At 63.4% G+C, this 15,257-nt stretch overlaps 4 protein-coding genes across 4 annotated transcripts; all 4 read right to left on the bottom strand.

Moving 5' to 3' along the window:
• Window positions 1-590: 590 nt before the first annotated feature.
• On the bottom strand, window positions 591-3,320 carry LMXM_12_0180 (conserved hypothetical protein; the record flags this gene model as incomplete). Its single annotated transcript, XM_003873073.1, has 1 exon — window positions 591-3,320. The coding sequence occupies one exon, from the start codon at window positions 3,318-3,320 to the stop codon at window positions 591-593; it is 2,730 nt and encodes a 909-aa protein (XP_003873122.1).
• Window positions 3,321-4,105: 785 nt separating this feature from the next.
• Window positions 4,106-5,281, bottom strand: LMXM_12_0170 (hypothetical protein, unknown function; the record flags this gene model as incomplete). The annotated part of the gene is made up of 1 exon (XM_003873072.1): window positions 4,106-5,281. The coding sequence occupies one exon, from the start codon at window positions 5,279-5,281 to the stop codon at window positions 4,106-4,108; it is 1,176 nt and encodes a 391-aa protein (XP_003873121.1).
• Window positions 5,282-6,971: 1,690 nt separating this feature from the next.
• LMXM_12_0160 (conserved hypothetical protein) lies at window positions 6,972-9,365 on the bottom strand (the record flags this gene model as incomplete). The annotated part of the gene is made up of 1 exon (XM_003873071.1): window positions 6,972-9,365. The coding sequence occupies one exon, from the start codon at window positions 9,363-9,365 to the stop codon at window positions 6,972-6,974; it is 2,394 nt and encodes a 797-aa protein (XP_003873120.1).
• Window positions 9,366-10,250: 885 nt separating this feature from the next.
• Window positions 10,251-13,436, bottom strand: LMXM_12_0150 (putative leucine-rich repeat protein; the record flags this gene model as incomplete). Its single annotated transcript, XM_003873070.1, has 1 exon — window positions 10,251-13,436. One exon carries the CDS (start codon window positions 13,434-13,436, stop codon window positions 10,251-10,253), a length of 3,186 nt encoding a protein of 1,061 aa, XP_003873119.1.
• Window positions 13,437-15,257: the final 1,821 nt, after the last annotated feature.

Below are 15,257 nucleotides of genomic sequence, written 5' to 3'. Positions count from 1 at the left end.
TCGTAGGAGGCGGGGAGGGTGGGGTGCACTGCCGCAGGCGTGCCTTCCAACAATGCTCACGTAGCGCCAGAGACGAGAGCAGCTACAGCCGTCGACAGCTGCGCATCAGACAGCACGATCCCAACTGGGCTTGTCTTTTATTTCAGAACACGTGCGTAGAGGGAGAGAGAAGATACTGAGCGGGGAGGAACGACAGTGACAGTCTTAGCAGTGATGCCGCTGCAAAGACACACACACACACACACACACAGGCGTCCGTATGCTGCGCCGTTGGTCAACAGAGGTGCCATGCGGCGCCTGCGTGGACTGGTGCTATAGGTGAGCGGTGTTAAGTCATCACCCACAGCACTCCAACACCGCCCCCTCCCCCACTCCGCCTGTCGTTCCGCTGCGCCGCTCACTTTGTGGTTGTGGGTCCATGTCCGCAGAGGGGCGCCGTAGTGCACACCGAAAACTCTGCGGTAGAGGCACAGACGACGGCGGAGCTGGCGGGAGGAGGGGGTGCGAGCTCACGTGTAACGGTCCTCGCCTGCGTCCAACGCAGCACCGCCGCGCCCCGCTCTCTCGCGCTCCGCTTTTTCGCTACCCGGTCACATTGTGTCAAGCAGCGTCCGCGCTGACTTCGTCTTGAGATTTGTACTCGCGAGCCCCGCAACCTGCAGCTCCTTGAGCACGAGGAGCAGCTGCTCGTCAGACAGCTGGCAGATCATCTGTAGCTGCACAATCGGCACTTGCTTCGCCGCTTCGGTCGGCGCGCGCAGGGCGTGTGCGGTGAGGAGGTACAGCACTCGCACGGCGTGTGGTACCAGAGGATTGTAGAAGTTCTCTGCACTAAGTTGAGTGGGTGCAGAGGCGCCGGCGTCGTCACTGGTCCCCCGCAGCGCGGCAGGGGAGAGGCGTGTGCTTGTGTGGCCATCACGCGTGCCCGCCACGGCTGCGACGGCACGCTGCCAGCACGAGGGGAGCTCCTCCCGCCACACGCGCTCCGCCACCCCCTGCAGTTCCAGCAGCGACTCCCCAGGCGGCAACAACGCAAGCAACGTGCTGTGCTGCAGTTGCGGCGCAAGGGACACGCGGCGGATGGGTAGCGCGATCGAGTTCATCGGGTACGGCTGCACTTCACGTCGGCTGTTATGCCCCTTGCGTGAGGGGGCCGCCAGCTGAGCGACTCGCTCGTAGAAGAGGTTCAGCGGCGCAAAAGGAAGAAGATGGCGCACCGCATGATGAGCCTTCTCGTCCGTTGTGGCCCCACCACGCGGCAAACATGCGGTAGCCTCGTCAGCGGGGCAGTTCTCCGCAGCGGCACTAGCACACCGGTCCGAGAGTCCGAGGAGGACGCGCACCACACCGGGGATACGGCGCAGTCGACCCTCGCGCTGATGCACGAGCGCCTCATAGAGAAGAAGGAACAGGGTTGCTTGCTCGATTACAAAGTCGTTGACAGACAGCGGCTGCGCGGCATCGCGCTCCTCAGCGAGGGCGAATGCGGCGCACAGCAAGGCATCCAAGAGGTCCGTGGTATCCTGCAGCATCGTGGAACCTGGAAAAGGCGATCCATCTTTTGTCCACGATGGCGAAGGCGGCGCTTGACAAGCGGCGGTAACCCCAGCAGAGGAAGAGGACAACACGAAGGGGCAGAGGGCGGTGTGGAAGGCAAGCAGCACATCCATCAAGGAGTGACGTGCGGTCCAGGTGGACTGCCAGTGCTGCAGCACAGCTGGCCGAACAAGCACCGGAAAGCGGCGCAGTGCCTCCATCAAGAAGACACACAGCGGTGCGTTGCTGGGGCGCAGGAAAAAGCATGATGCGTGGCGGCGCAGTCCCTCCTCCCGTTGCTGAGCAGACACGCGCTCCGTAGGTCGAGGGCCGCCTGCAATGGATGACGGCAGCTGCTCAGGAGCGCTACCACCACCAGGAACGCCATCAGAAGGAGATGAGCTCGCCACAGAGGACCTGACCGCCTCACCTCCAGCGCGTAGCTGCTCGCTTCGCATTGCCGCTGGCAGGTCCAGAACACCCCACTGTGCCGCCAGGCGGCAGCCCCGTTCGAGCGGCGTCTCGGCCTGCTCGTGCTGCCGTTGTCGCAAGATGCCACCCAACCCACCAGGCGCGCCACTCGCACCGCTGCTGCAGCCGATCAGCCTTGTTCTCCACCCGTCACCTTTCCGTGCTCCTCGGCTGGCGTCCGCCGCGCCAGCTTCACCATGGTGCGCGGAGACGCCGCTCGATGCGCCATCCGACTGCAGGAAAAGCTCAACCCAATACCGGTGTCCCACTTCCTCCCGGAGCTGCTGCCTCAACATGGAGCCGCCATAGCTGTCGTCTTCTGGCAGCAGGAGCACCGCAGGCCGCGCCGCGCAGCACGTGGGAGCCAGCCGCACCTCGTATAACGTCGTGAGAGCTGCGAGGTCATGGAGCAGCAGGTATAAAGGGTCTTCGCCGCGGCGGTGACGGCGGCCTGTGCCCGACGATGACGCCTGCGCAGCGCTTGTGGCGCCGCCACGGGTGGAGAACGCGACACGGTTGTCTGTGCAGCACCGCACTATAATGAGCAGACGCCGAAGGTGCGTTTTGTGGCTACGCCGCGCACCTCCATCTCCGCCCTCGCTCAGCTCATCGGCGGCCAGCAGAGCCTTCTCCTCGACCCCCTCGAACCAGCGACGCGCAGCAGCCATGCACGCGTGTCGCGCTGCCTCCGCAGTAGTGCTATAGCGAGTGTCCAGCGACACGTCGATGACCGCAGACGACGGTGCATTGGACCGAGCCCGCTTACGAAAGGCGGTCGTATTGCCAGTGTCGTTGGGCGAGAAGGACGAAACCCGTTGGGTGCGCCAGAGGTCCGCGTGACGGTGACCATCGCGAGAGAGAGCGGCGTCCCCAGCGGTACCCGCACCCTCCATTGTCCCTGGTGCCGCCAGATGCACGTGCGGCTGCTCCTGCTGCTGCTCGGTCGGCACGAGACTCACGGTAAACACCTGCTCGAATCCGTTGCTCTCGAAGAAATTGAGCAGCACCGCTCGGCTTCCGGAAGTGGCGGCGGAGACGAGCGTCGTGCCTGCAACACCGAGCGGGATGAAGTGACCCCAGTGTGTAGCGCCAAGAGGGTAACTAACCCTAGTCCGCCTTGTGACCCCACGCGACAAGTCGGTCGCTGCTGTGGAGGATGTCTGTGCTGTCTGCTGAGCCGACGCGGGGGCCGCCGTTGCGACCACCCACGCATCCCCGCGCAAGAACGAGGCGATGTCGTCCATCTCAGTCGGCATGAACGTCGCCGAAACTCGGTGCAGCACCCCGTTGAGGTACCCGAGTACGTCGGACATTCGTTGTTACACCGTGGCCACTAATCTGAAACAGGAGAGACAACAGAGAATGGGTAGGTTTCCATGTCCGATGATGGCGGTCCCTGTGCGTGTGCGTGGGCACGCGGCGTATCTATGTCCGCCAAAGGCGCCGTTCTCTGTCTAAACCACTCAACGCGCAGCGCCTATGCATCGAGCGCACGCGACGCACACGTTACGTGTCGGCTGAGGCATCGTGTGTGAGCCGAATGGGGAAGGAAAAAGCATGCAGAGGAGAGTGATGGATATGAGAGGGGCATGGTGCCGTGCACATCAGCGGCAGCGGCTCAGTCGACGGCAAGCAACAGAGGGGGTTGGGGTTGAGTGTGAGGCACGTCGCACGACGCCGCCACAACCCGTTCCTCCCCTCCTCGCACCGTCTTCCACTTCACACACATGGGTGGATAGAAGGCGCGCAAGAAGAGAGAGGGCGAGGGGGGGGGAGGTGCGGAGAGAGTCGTGCCGCACACGCGTGCAGAGACGTGCAGCCCGTCATCTTCGTCGTTTCGTTCTCTTTCAGTGTACCGAGGAGCGGTTGCACGCGGTGCGTCGCGCTGTGCATCGCATCTCCTCACATGGCACCTTCCCTTATCTCCACCTCCATCCGTCCAGAGCTTTGTAGTGTACATCGAACCTCCCACGACTGTGAGTGGGCGGAGGAGGGGGGGGAGCAACATGGTAGCCGCTCACGCAGCGGAGGGTCAACACCCGTGTCGCACTGCGCCTCTTCGCGCGCTGTTTGCTCCCACGTGGCAATGGGCGGATGCTCACGCCGTGTCATCGTCCGGGCAGCAGTGGCTGCAGCAGTAGTAGGCGTCGGCAGTGGTGCCTGAGCAGGCGCAGTAGCTGTGCACCAGTGCGCCGCATGTGCGACAGGGGTGCAGTTCGTCCTCTTCCTGCAGCACCACCGCGACGACGCCGCTCAGCTCGCACACGGCACACATGCGTGCTGTCGTCTCCTTTCCAGCCGGCAGACATGACCCATCGGCCATGGCGGAAGTCGACGTCACCGACGGCCCCGACTCCGGGTGCTCCTGAACGCTGCGACATCGCCTCTGTGCGACACCGCCGAGGACAGGCTGCAGCACAAGTCTGATGTCATCTTCCCCCGGCAGCAACGAAGACGTGTTGCCCAGTGGCGCATCTGCTGATGGAGCGCCGCCACGCGCCGCGAAACCGCAGGGGCATCCTGCCATGGTGGTCTGCTGCGCACTGAGAAGTGCAGCCCTGTCCGCAGCCTCCCTTTCTCTGGTGTACGCGGCGTTCACAGCGGCCTCGTGATAATTCGCCGACCCTTCCTGGTCAACCAAGTCCATGTACAGCGCCACCAGCCCTTCGCCATGCGCACCCTCATCTACTTGTGCGTCGCTCTCAGCTGTGTGCAGGGGAAGCGGGGGTCGCGGTCTCACATTGCTCTCCACGGTACTGGTGTGTAGGGGTGCCGCTGCTGCTACCTGCGCACTGGAAGTGGAAGGCTCCTGTGACGCACACCACCACGCGAAGAACGCCGGGCTGAGATAGGCCTGTAGCCTATTTGCTGCGGACATTGTCGAGTCCGCGGGGAGCTGAGTCTCCGAAGTACGATCGGCCTCGGCGGAGTGCATGCCTTCGACGCTCAGCGACAACGAGCGCAGAGCTGGGTGTCGCCGTTGCAGCATGCGACACGCTCTTTGCGAAGCCAGTCGAGTCGCATCGCTAGTGCCACAGGACTCGTCTGAACGGAGTCGCCGCGTGTAGTTCTCAACTCGTAGTGCAGACTCGTACTCCACAGCAGCCTCGTACAGTCTTGTGAGGCGGCTTTCATCATCTGGCACGCCATGCTCGACGGGGCAAGACGACGAGGCCGTCGCTGACGGCAAGGCCGTGGAGGCGGACGGGTTCGTGCTCTCCTCGCGGTGTGGCGCTTCAGGGGTGCGGGCAACCTTCATCACGTGGAGGCACATGAGCAGGCGATGCGCGTATTGCTGCTCTCGCCGTCTGCGCACCCACGCCTGTATGATACGTGCTGCCGCCGCACGAGAGGGCGTGAAGGCACTGCGGTGACTGCTACTGGGCTCGTCGAAGGCCGACGGCGCGAAGGTTGGCGACGGCGCTGGCATCATAAAATGCGGTAACGAGTGTGTATGCCCAAAGACTCTTAGGCGACAGTGGCCCTGGGAGCGCAGATGCGCGGGATGGGGACGGGCGGAGGTGATGGCCGCGAGAGGAGACCAGATGGGGAGATGGATAGCATCCGTGGTTAGGGATGCCACAGCGCACAAGGTGAGAAAGGAGAGGGGTGGGAGCCAACGATGGGGTGGACCGGCGTGCGGTTGCTGCACACGCCGCCAGCGCTCCTGATCCACCGGCACACATGACAGCCCACACGTGTCACGACATAGCTGTGGGGAAGCAGTGCATGTGATGAGGGGAATTCGCGTGTTCAGAAATATAGCACAGGAGTGGCACCCGTTGACCGCCAGCATTGCCGAGTTGGTGTGTGCCCTTCGTAGGAGCCCACCGCGCGCTTGCACAGGCCGAGTCGATTTTTTTCATCGAGCACAACCAAGATACTCGCCTGCATCCCTCCACACTCACGCGAGGAGGTGACCCTGCGCATTTCGCGCGGGAGGCGTGCACGCCGTACCACAGAGCTGCCACGACGCCTCGGCGGCTCTCACGCGTGTGTGCAGGCACCAGCACCCTTCGGAGATCCGTGCGCACACACTTCCCTCTCGGGTTGCGGGCAGGGAGTAGAGGATAAACAACCATCCAATCAGAAGCGGCCGCGATGCTCTACGGCATACTCATGGGCGTACGAAGAAGAGGCTGGACCTGCTACGGAGACAACTGGGCCAACGAAGACACACGCGAGCAAGCGTCGCTGTTCTGACGGACCCGCTCTCCCTTTGCATGTCGCACAGCGCGGGCGCTACAGCGGTGGAGGTTGGCATCGTGCCGACGCATTGGGGCACATGCAGCTGGCGATACTGGCCCATCGCGTGTGCTTCTCACGTCAGCCTGTCGCTGGCCATTGCGGATGGGAGCACCAGGATACAGTTGACAGGCTTGCCGAGTCGGCGGCAATGGACAGCGGCCCCGACGCCAGACCGGCACTTCCCTACCACCCGCGCGACAGACATCACCGCTTCCGCCCTCGACGGCCCAGGAGTGCGCCGCATGGCGACAGACGTCGGCGGTGGTGGGCGGTGGGTGTGCATGCGCACAGTCATTGGCTTATTCCGTGGTAGAACACACACACACACACACACACACTGCGTGAGCCACAGAAAAATCCGCTCGCCCTTACCTCTCTCTGTGTGTCCTGCTGTGCTGCGGTGGCTCGGCTCGGCACGCACGCAGGCACGCACACGCGCGTTGCCGGCTGATGACCGTGTGCGCCGTCTGCGTTGCGCCCACTCCGCCTCCAACACACACACACTGTCTGTGGGAGGGCCTCCTTCCATATGTCTGTGGGGGCTTATGGACGTGGGCTGCGCGTTGTGACGGCAGTCACGCGTTGAGGGAGAGGGAGGGGGGGGGGCATACCACCAGAGCCCGTACATGACTTAAGCTTCATGTGCCGCAGAGCAACACACACACACACGCACGCTCACGTATGGGCGCAGCGCCACAGGAGAAGAGGGAGGGGGCTCACGGTTTGGCGTTCATTACAAGTGGCCGCCACACCGCGCAGCGTCTTGATACACCAAACGGGTAGTACAAGACACGGCACCAGAGCGGCGTCACGTCGACGTCCAGGACGGCGTACGCATCCTTCACCGTACGGTACGTCTTTCCGTCGGCTCTCAGCACCGCCTGCAAGGAGCTGAGGTTCAGCAGCGAGCGAGTGAACACGGTATCAAGCTGGAGACGCCTCAATTCCTTTGCGTGATGCGCCGCGCTTACATGCCTGGGGGGCGGCAGACTATCAAAGATCGCATCGCACTGCTCTGAAGGGTAGCGGACATACTGCTCTGGGATCTCCTCGTTTAGGTCATTAACACCGGGGGCACCGCAGGCGCACGAGCCGCGGGCGACCGTGGACGATGACCTTGACGGTGACTTCCCCGTCGCAGCCGCAGCCTCGCTCGATGGCGCTCGCAAGAGCCCACCTTCCTGACCAGCCGGCGGGGTCACAAAGGACATGGGCAGCATGCCATGGAAGTAGGGCGTATGCAGAAACTGGTAGCGAGCATAGCGATAGTCGATGAAGAAGGACGAGGGGAAGCGATACCACTCTCGCCCGAGGCACACCGTGTAGTAGGCGTGCAGCTCTTGCGTCTGCTGTGCCGTCGTGCCCGGCGGCAGCGATGACGGTGACGCTCCCCCACGCACCGCAGCGTCTCGCCGTACTGCCTGACGCTTCGCCTCCCACGTCCGCTGCGCCTCCGCCTGCAGCACAGGGTGCCAGTCGTACAACATGCGCTCCGGCCCGCTGTAGAAGACGTAGACCGCCATCGCCCGCGAGTACGAGAGGAGGAAGAAGGCCAAGAAGAAGATTAGTCCAGCAAGGTGACGCCACCCCAGGATGGCGGGTAAGGGGCACCCTTGTGGTGACCGAGAAGGACGGCGCGGCAGCTGGCAAGTGAAGGCGGTGCCCTGTGCGTTCGCCGCCGAGGTCAGTTGAACGTCGGCTGCGTCAGGGAAGAACAGGAGGCACAAAGTCCTTGTCGCCGCCAGCACCATGAACGGGTAGGCGGGCGACATGAAGCGCTCCTCCTTGTGCGTGATGCTCATCCAGAACAGAAGCCACACGAAGAACGGCATCATGTGGAGCCACTCCCGCTCACGAGAGAGGCGTGACGCAACCGCCCCTGCTGTTGCCGCAGGCAACTGCCCACGAGGGTGCCGATTGGCGGGTAGCGAGGAGTGAGGCTCTGCTGCATTGCCGTGCGTGTCCGACGTCCACAGCCGCGAGTGGACGAGTGAGTTCGTGGGGGATACGGCGCTGTCGTTCGGTCCGTGTGCAGTGCCGTCGCTGGGTGGCCTTCCCGAGCCCACCGCGACGGAGCGCGCCGCCGTTGCGGTTAGCTCTCGCCGCGGTGCGCACAGGAGGACCAGGGGGGCCAGCATGACCGCCACGAACATGAGGTGGAAGTTCAGCATCAGGTTCTTCCAAAGGAAAGAGATGGGCTCGACGCCGAACAGCTCCGGGCCGCGTCCCGAGCTGCTGAAGACGTTGTACCTGACAACGTTCCAGCTGCTCAGTGTCCGGCGACAGTAGTGCCGCGCATCCGCCACGAACGTAGCCGCGCACACGACGAGAAGAGAGCCGAGCGTGCAAGCGAGGGTGTGTGCAGGGAAGCGCAGCAGCAGATCGAGGCCCACGAGAGCGGAGATGAGGGCGGCAAACGGCCACCCCGCCACCACCGCCAGCACGCTGAAGAAGAGGGCAGCGCCGATGAACCAGCGGAGGTGCCGTGGTGGGGCAAACGGCGGTGATGGCAGCATCATCGTCGACAGCTGGACAGTGCACGCCGCGGCTGCCGGCTTGGTATTCCTCGTTGGTCGGCCTCCAAAGCACGACAGCGAGGCGGACGAAGACGTCCACGACTGCGTGCGCAGCCAGCACCCGAGCACTACAAAGTTGCATATCATCGCAAAGCTCGTTGGCAAGACGCTCACTGCTGCGTGTTGGATGGGGTAGTTCGCCAGCAGCAGCAGCAGCGCCACCATCGCCGCCTTGCCAGAGAAAGTGAACCACACGCTGCACACGAAGAAGAGCTCTGCCGTGGCGGCGGCACAGCCGTTCAGGGTACGAAGGTAGAAGTACACGTGCACGCTGGAAAGGCTGGCGGCGCTGCGGATGAGCACTGCTGGCCACGCGTAAATCCACAGAAAAAGCCACGAGCGCAGCGCGAACCACGAGCACATCTCCCAAGTCTGTTTGCCAGAGCCGTAGAGGAGGTAGTGGATGGGCTCAACGAAGTTGAACGTCTCGTCGCAGTCTGAGATGGGCAGGAAGCTGACCGCGAAATAGTGCGTCAGAGACAGCAGCAGGAACGCCGCCGCCATCTTTAGATGGCACGTGATCCGCTGAGGCATGGCGCAGCTAGTCGCGGGCGCTTGACACCGCGGGAAGGGAAGAAGCAATGTGTGTGTGTATGTGCGTGTGCGTGCGTGCTCATGCACGGGGGGGGGGGATGGTGGTGGTGCAGGCGATAAGCGCCCCTCAACCCTTCAACCTTCTCTGACTTTGTCCCGCGATCGTTCTCTGGAATGGGCGCGGCCTCGCACTCACACACCCACGCCGTCGCCGATGACGCCGCAGGAACACAAAAGGCAGGAGAAGTGCGAGTGTAAGGGCTTGAGAAGGACGATAAACGTCGTGTACCGCGCTTGCCACGTGCCCCTCACCGGGCGCTGTGGGGTGTGGGCATCAACACCAGATCAGCTGCTGCCTCGTCTGTCACGCGAGAGAGGTAAGCATGTCGAGGTGGCGAGGAGAGGAGAGGGGAGGAGAGAGAGGGGGATGACACGCAAGCGACACGCACTGGCGGCGACGCCGCACGGTTCGGGTGCCCGGGCAGTTCTGCGTGCCTGTCCACCCAGGCGCGCGCGCGAGACACATCGCCGACACACAGATTTCCGGGATACCGTACCAGAAGACGAAACCCGCTCGCGATTTGAAGTGCACGGACGAGCGCGACGATACATCAAGTCATCTCAGCGCACCACCTGCAGGAAGGTTTTCTTCTTGCAATCAATGTGAGCGGCTCACCGTCCATGAACTCAGACAGCTGAGGCGCCGGTGGCATGCAGACGGCGGGTCACGATAAGCCACGCCAGCGACATCCACCCACCCACCCCCACACACCTACATGCACATCCACACACACACACAAGCCCCGATGCTCGCGCTGACTTCGACTATGGATGAAAGACACAGACACCCATGCGTTCGCGCTTAGGTTACTGATAATAACTAACTTACACTGGCGCACACTCGTCAGCTCTCACAGAGCCGCCGGGACACTCTCTGCGGGCCATCAAAGGCTCTGCGCTGCCGTTGCCGTCGCTGCATTGCCATCGGGACGCCGTGTTGAATCTCACGGCTGCGTCAGCAGCGTCTTGTGCTTCAACGCTGCTTAGCTCATCTGACTCGCCGCTCACCGCATCCTCTGCAACAGCTGGCGAGCTCCCGCCATCGGCGCCAACCACCACTGAGGGTCTGCTGCTCCCTCCACTTTCGCGGCACCACATGATCCTGTCTGTGACGGTTGCCGCCTCGCTTTCACATGTCTCTGTGGAGCAGGATTCCGCAGCGCTCGAGGCAGAGCGACGCGGTTGCGATAGCGGCTTCACCGAAGCAAGACTGCCAAACTGTGTCTGAGGCGCCCCCTCTGAGACGCCGTTCTGCGTGAACAGCTCGCACTGCAGGCAAGTATCATACGCGTCCGGAGAGCTCAGTGCGGCAACGGCCGCCTGCTGGCTCTGAAGTACTTCCTCAGCGCTGTACAGCGGCATGCTGCACGACGTAACCTGCTCCGCGGCGACAATGCTTACTTCTCTCTCCACATGACTCCACAGCTGCTGGCTGTGTTGGCGCCACTGGAGAGCGCGGTGAATGACGCTCTCACACGGGGCGTGGGACGCGGTGATCGCGGAAGTGCCGTTGCCAGCGCCGCTAGCGGCAGGGTCTCCAGTGCCCTGCGTAGGCCAGCGCAGCACCGGCGATGTCGGAGATGCGCACATCGTCGATGCCCCAGAATAGCCCGAAGAATCGACGGCGCAGAGTAGCACGCACGCGAGAGAGACGGGTATGCCGCGCACGTGTTGCATACGACTGCCCACCCCGGCCAACAGTGGCGGCACGGCAGGTACGTGCAGTCGCTTCAGCGCTGTCTTTTCCGGCGTGGATGGGCGGAGAAGAAGATCGTAGAGGAGTTCCCACGCAGGCGGCACTGCGCAGTACGACCCGGGTCTGTACTCGTGCAACGCGCGCCCCTCCCATGCACGTGGAACGAGAGGGTTCGCAGTGAAGGGATAAAGGGGCATCGCTGTCGCACAATGCGGTGCCGCGGGAGTGCCGCGGCCGTTCGCTTCCGCCGTCACCGACGGAGTGTTAGACGGCAGCGGGTGCGGCGCAGACTCATCCGCGGACTGCTTCCCAAGCTCACAGACGTAGTCGCTCTTGTTCGGGAACCGGCGGCGAGACACGGCGGCCTCCCAGCGCTGCCGCCAGGTGAGATAGGCCCACAAGGCCGACGCGGAGCTGTGAGGGGTGGCTGCAGCGTCTGTGCAAGCAATCACGTGAACAGCTTGCAGTGGCACAGCGAAATTCAGCTGCCGCGCCGTGCCGCCACCTCGACCGCTTCCGGGGCTACCTGGGCGTAGGGGAGGCAGTTCACCGCTGATCGCGCGATCGGCCGCCGGCGCTTCGGCGCGGAGGAGTGGCTCGCTGCTGCTCTCGTACGTGCTCGCTTGCTGCGACATCACGTCAGACGAATTCACGGTCAGAGAGGAGGCCGTGGATGCCGCGTACGGCGGGCTCACCCCACCGGGGGCACTCTTTGCAGTGCACAGGCAGTTGTGCACAATGTGAAGGGCCAACACCTCGTAGAGGAGCAGTTCGCTTTCGTCGGCCGCCACGGCAGCGGATATTCCCGTGAGCAGCAGAAGAGGCGGGCAACGCACTTGGGCCTCTTCGCTGTAGAACAGGGAGTGCGATGGCAGACACTGCAGAAGGGCTGCAATCGTGCGGGCTGTGGCCACCGAACGGCGTCGATGGCGCGTCAGCGCAGCTGCACCAACGCCGCTGCTGTTTCCGCCGAGAGTGTCGGAGAGCGACACCAGAAGCTCGTGCATGGAGCACGTTGACGTGGCTCCCGGTGCGCCACTCGCGTTGCTGTCAGGCGATCTCCGCACCGCCTCCTCAAGCCGTCGACGCACCACCGCAGCCCACCGGCTGAGATCTATACTGTAGACATTCTCGGCTACGCATTGGACGGCGTCTTGCTGCTGCGCCTTCCGAGCCGATATGGTAGAGATGGCGGGCGTCGTGGGGGGCAGAGAGGCGGTCGCCTTCCGCGTGGACGGGCTGAACGCTATGACTGAGGCACTCTCATGACGCGTTTTGGTCGGCGGCTGAGGTGAAACCGCGGCATCTGCCTTCACCTGGAGCAGAGTGCCTCGGCTTTCGTCCGGCTCCGCGTTATCGGCCACCTTGGCCGCAGAGGCCGATGAGCGGCGCTGCCCGGAGCCATTGATCAGTGAAACGCCCTCATCCTCCTCCGTCGCCGCTCTACCGTTTTCTTTGACTCCGCCTGGCAGACGCGACTGGATGTCACGACTGCACTCGGCGCCGTGCATAGCGCCACTCCCCGCCTCCTCCGATGAGGCGCCGTCCCCAGTCTTCAATGCACTCGAGGGTGCAGAAGAAAGGGCGGCAGTATGTCCACCCACCGAGGGGTCCGTGCTCCCGTGAGAACGGTGCGCCGAAGCCCGGCGGGCGCCTTTTACTTGTGTGAATGACGGCGATGCGGCTAATGTGCGATGACGATGGTGCGGAGACTCTGCCACCTCTTCGGTGCGCGCTGTCACGGACTCGACCCTGGCAGCAGGGAGCTTGTTCATGCTCAAATCTAAACGCGTCAACTGCGGCAGACATGCCCGCACCGGAAAGCCGTCCGGCACACTCTCGATCGCGTTCCTGCTCAGCCGCAGATCTGTCAGCTGCGTGAAGGTGTAGATCGCACTCGGCACCTCGCAGAATCGGTTGTCGGACGCGTACAGAACCCGCAGCCGCATCGTTTTGTACACGCTCCACTTGCCGTTGGGGCACCCATGGGCAGCGCTGCGCGCCTGCGTGGGGTGCGTGACGATGCGAATCTGGTGCCCTTTCAAGGCGTGCACATCCTCTGTGGAGAGCAACTCCGTTAACTCATTCGAGCTCACATCGAGCACGTCGAGCTGCGCTACGTACGGCGACGCCCAGAGCGGCGCCAGCGAAGTCAGCTTGTTGAACGCGAGTCGCAGCGAGCGCAGGCACCGTAGGGCATCGATGCCGGCAATCGATGTAAGCGCATTGTGCGTGAGGTCAAGCGAGGACACATGCGCGTAGCACTGCAGAGGAGAGCTGCGAGGCGCGACTAGTGAGGCCTGTGAGGTCGACATGGTGCCAGCAGACGGGGCGAAGAGGCTGCTGATGGCGTTCTGCCGAAAGCTGACGGCGTGCAGACGCCCTGCCGCGACATCGCCGCTTCCGTGAACGGACGACGATGTAGTCGACTCGTGCCTCGCATTCGGCGACGACGGTTTAGATGCTGTGGACACGTGCAGGCAGGGAAGCGCCACCAGCCCTCGCATGCGCAGCTCCAGCCGTCCACCACCGGTACCAGAGACCGTTTGCGGTGTTTGCGGGAGGGGCATTTCCGGCAGCGCGACACACAACACCTCAGCATGTTTCACTGGCGCTGGTGTCGCCGCTGGAGACTCTGTGGAAACACCGGCGCTGGGGAGTAGTACGGCAGGGCAGGTGGTGCTCATGCGACGGTGGATTGCTTCGCTGAACGCAGCACAACCGACCGCAGACGGGCCCGTGGGTGGCTGCTTCATCGCTGCAGGAGCGGTCTTCCGCCCCCGCGGCACGGAGCCGGCAGGACGCGCATGCGACGCGTTCGACGTCCGTGCGTGGAACGACGCCGTCGAACTGTTGCGCCGGCCGAGTGCTTCTACGCAGGGGTCTTTGTAGAGCCTCGCTGACACCGAAGCTGGCGACAGCGGTGATGCAGTGACCTTCCGCTCACCTGTGAGGGCATTGCCAACGCTGCTGTTGCGAGTTGAGGTGCCCTGCTTGTCGATCGACGACCGCGGCGCTGATGGCACGGCGGCAGAGACAGCCACAGCCTCCTCCTGCGCCTTGGGCACAGGGCCCGCGGCCACTTTGCGTTTCATTGCGGCACCCCTACGCTCACCCTGCGTCTCGGGCGAAAGGGAGGCCTTGAGAAACGCCGCAGCCACTTCTACGCAGCGGGCGGCGACCCGCGGAGTGCGTCTGTAGGCCGTCTCTCACACTTCGCGCTCAGCAAAGTCACGACGAGGACTCTCCTCTGGGCCCGTGCCTCAGCGTGCGCCCACAATTTTCTTTCAGAGACCCGCAGTAGACTACGTGAGTATACAGCTCGATTTCTTCTAGAGCTGAGGGCTCGCTCTCTGGCGATGCCAACGCGATCGCACAGAGTAGTAGCAGAAAATCTACGCAGCAGGCCAGCGCTGCGGCCAGTCGTTGTGGACACGTGCAACAGCGGGAGACGCAGCCGACCGACAACCGTGCGGGTGGGTGGCAGCGCTCCTTTTTGTGCCTGACGTCGTCGCCCGTTGCTGCCGCTGCTCAATGACGTCTTCCGCTCTCGTGCGCTCGTGCTCAACCCACAGCCGCCGCCGCACAGTTACACCTTCCGCCAGCGAGGTCGAGCAATATAGCAACACGGGCAACGCGATGCGAGGCGGGGGTGGGCAGAGAGCGGAGGGAGCGCTGTCGAAGCTGTGAAGGGAAGGGACGCGTACGAAGGCCAGCTTGCCTACGTCTGCGTGTGAGAGGGACAGGGGACCGCTATATTCTGCATAAACATACACGGGCAGGAGGTGGGTGAGGAAATTTGGGGGAGGGGGGCAGAGGTGGCGCGGTCCTCGCCTCCGACTTAGGAAACAATGATGATGGGGGTTGTCCGCGTGCGTTCGCGTGTGACTGTGTCGTCCGCTCCACCAGCGTCGTGTGTGTGCGCACGCCGTAAAGCCTCTTGTGAACCGTTTCACACAATGCACGCCCAGCCTTTTCGGGGTCGTCTACGCCGCCAACGCGGTATCCAGCTCTGCGGTCTGCTGCTCAAGCGCAGGTGATGCGAGCGCCGGCACAAAAGGATGAGAGACCGGGAGAACAGCAGCAAGAAGTTTGCGAAGGTGGAAGATGGAGGTAGGCGGCGATGCCCCCATCCC

Source organism: Leishmania mexicana, chromosome 12 (assembly GCF_000234665.1).
Source record: "Leishmania mexicana MHOM/GT/2001/U1103 complete genome, chromosome 12".
Taxonomy (NCBI): Eukaryota; Euglenozoa; class Kinetoplastea; order Trypanosomatida; family Trypanosomatidae; genus Leishmania; species Leishmania mexicana.
Note: the sequence above shows the minus strand (reverse complement) of the source record. Positions and strands in the feature narration are given on the sequence as shown.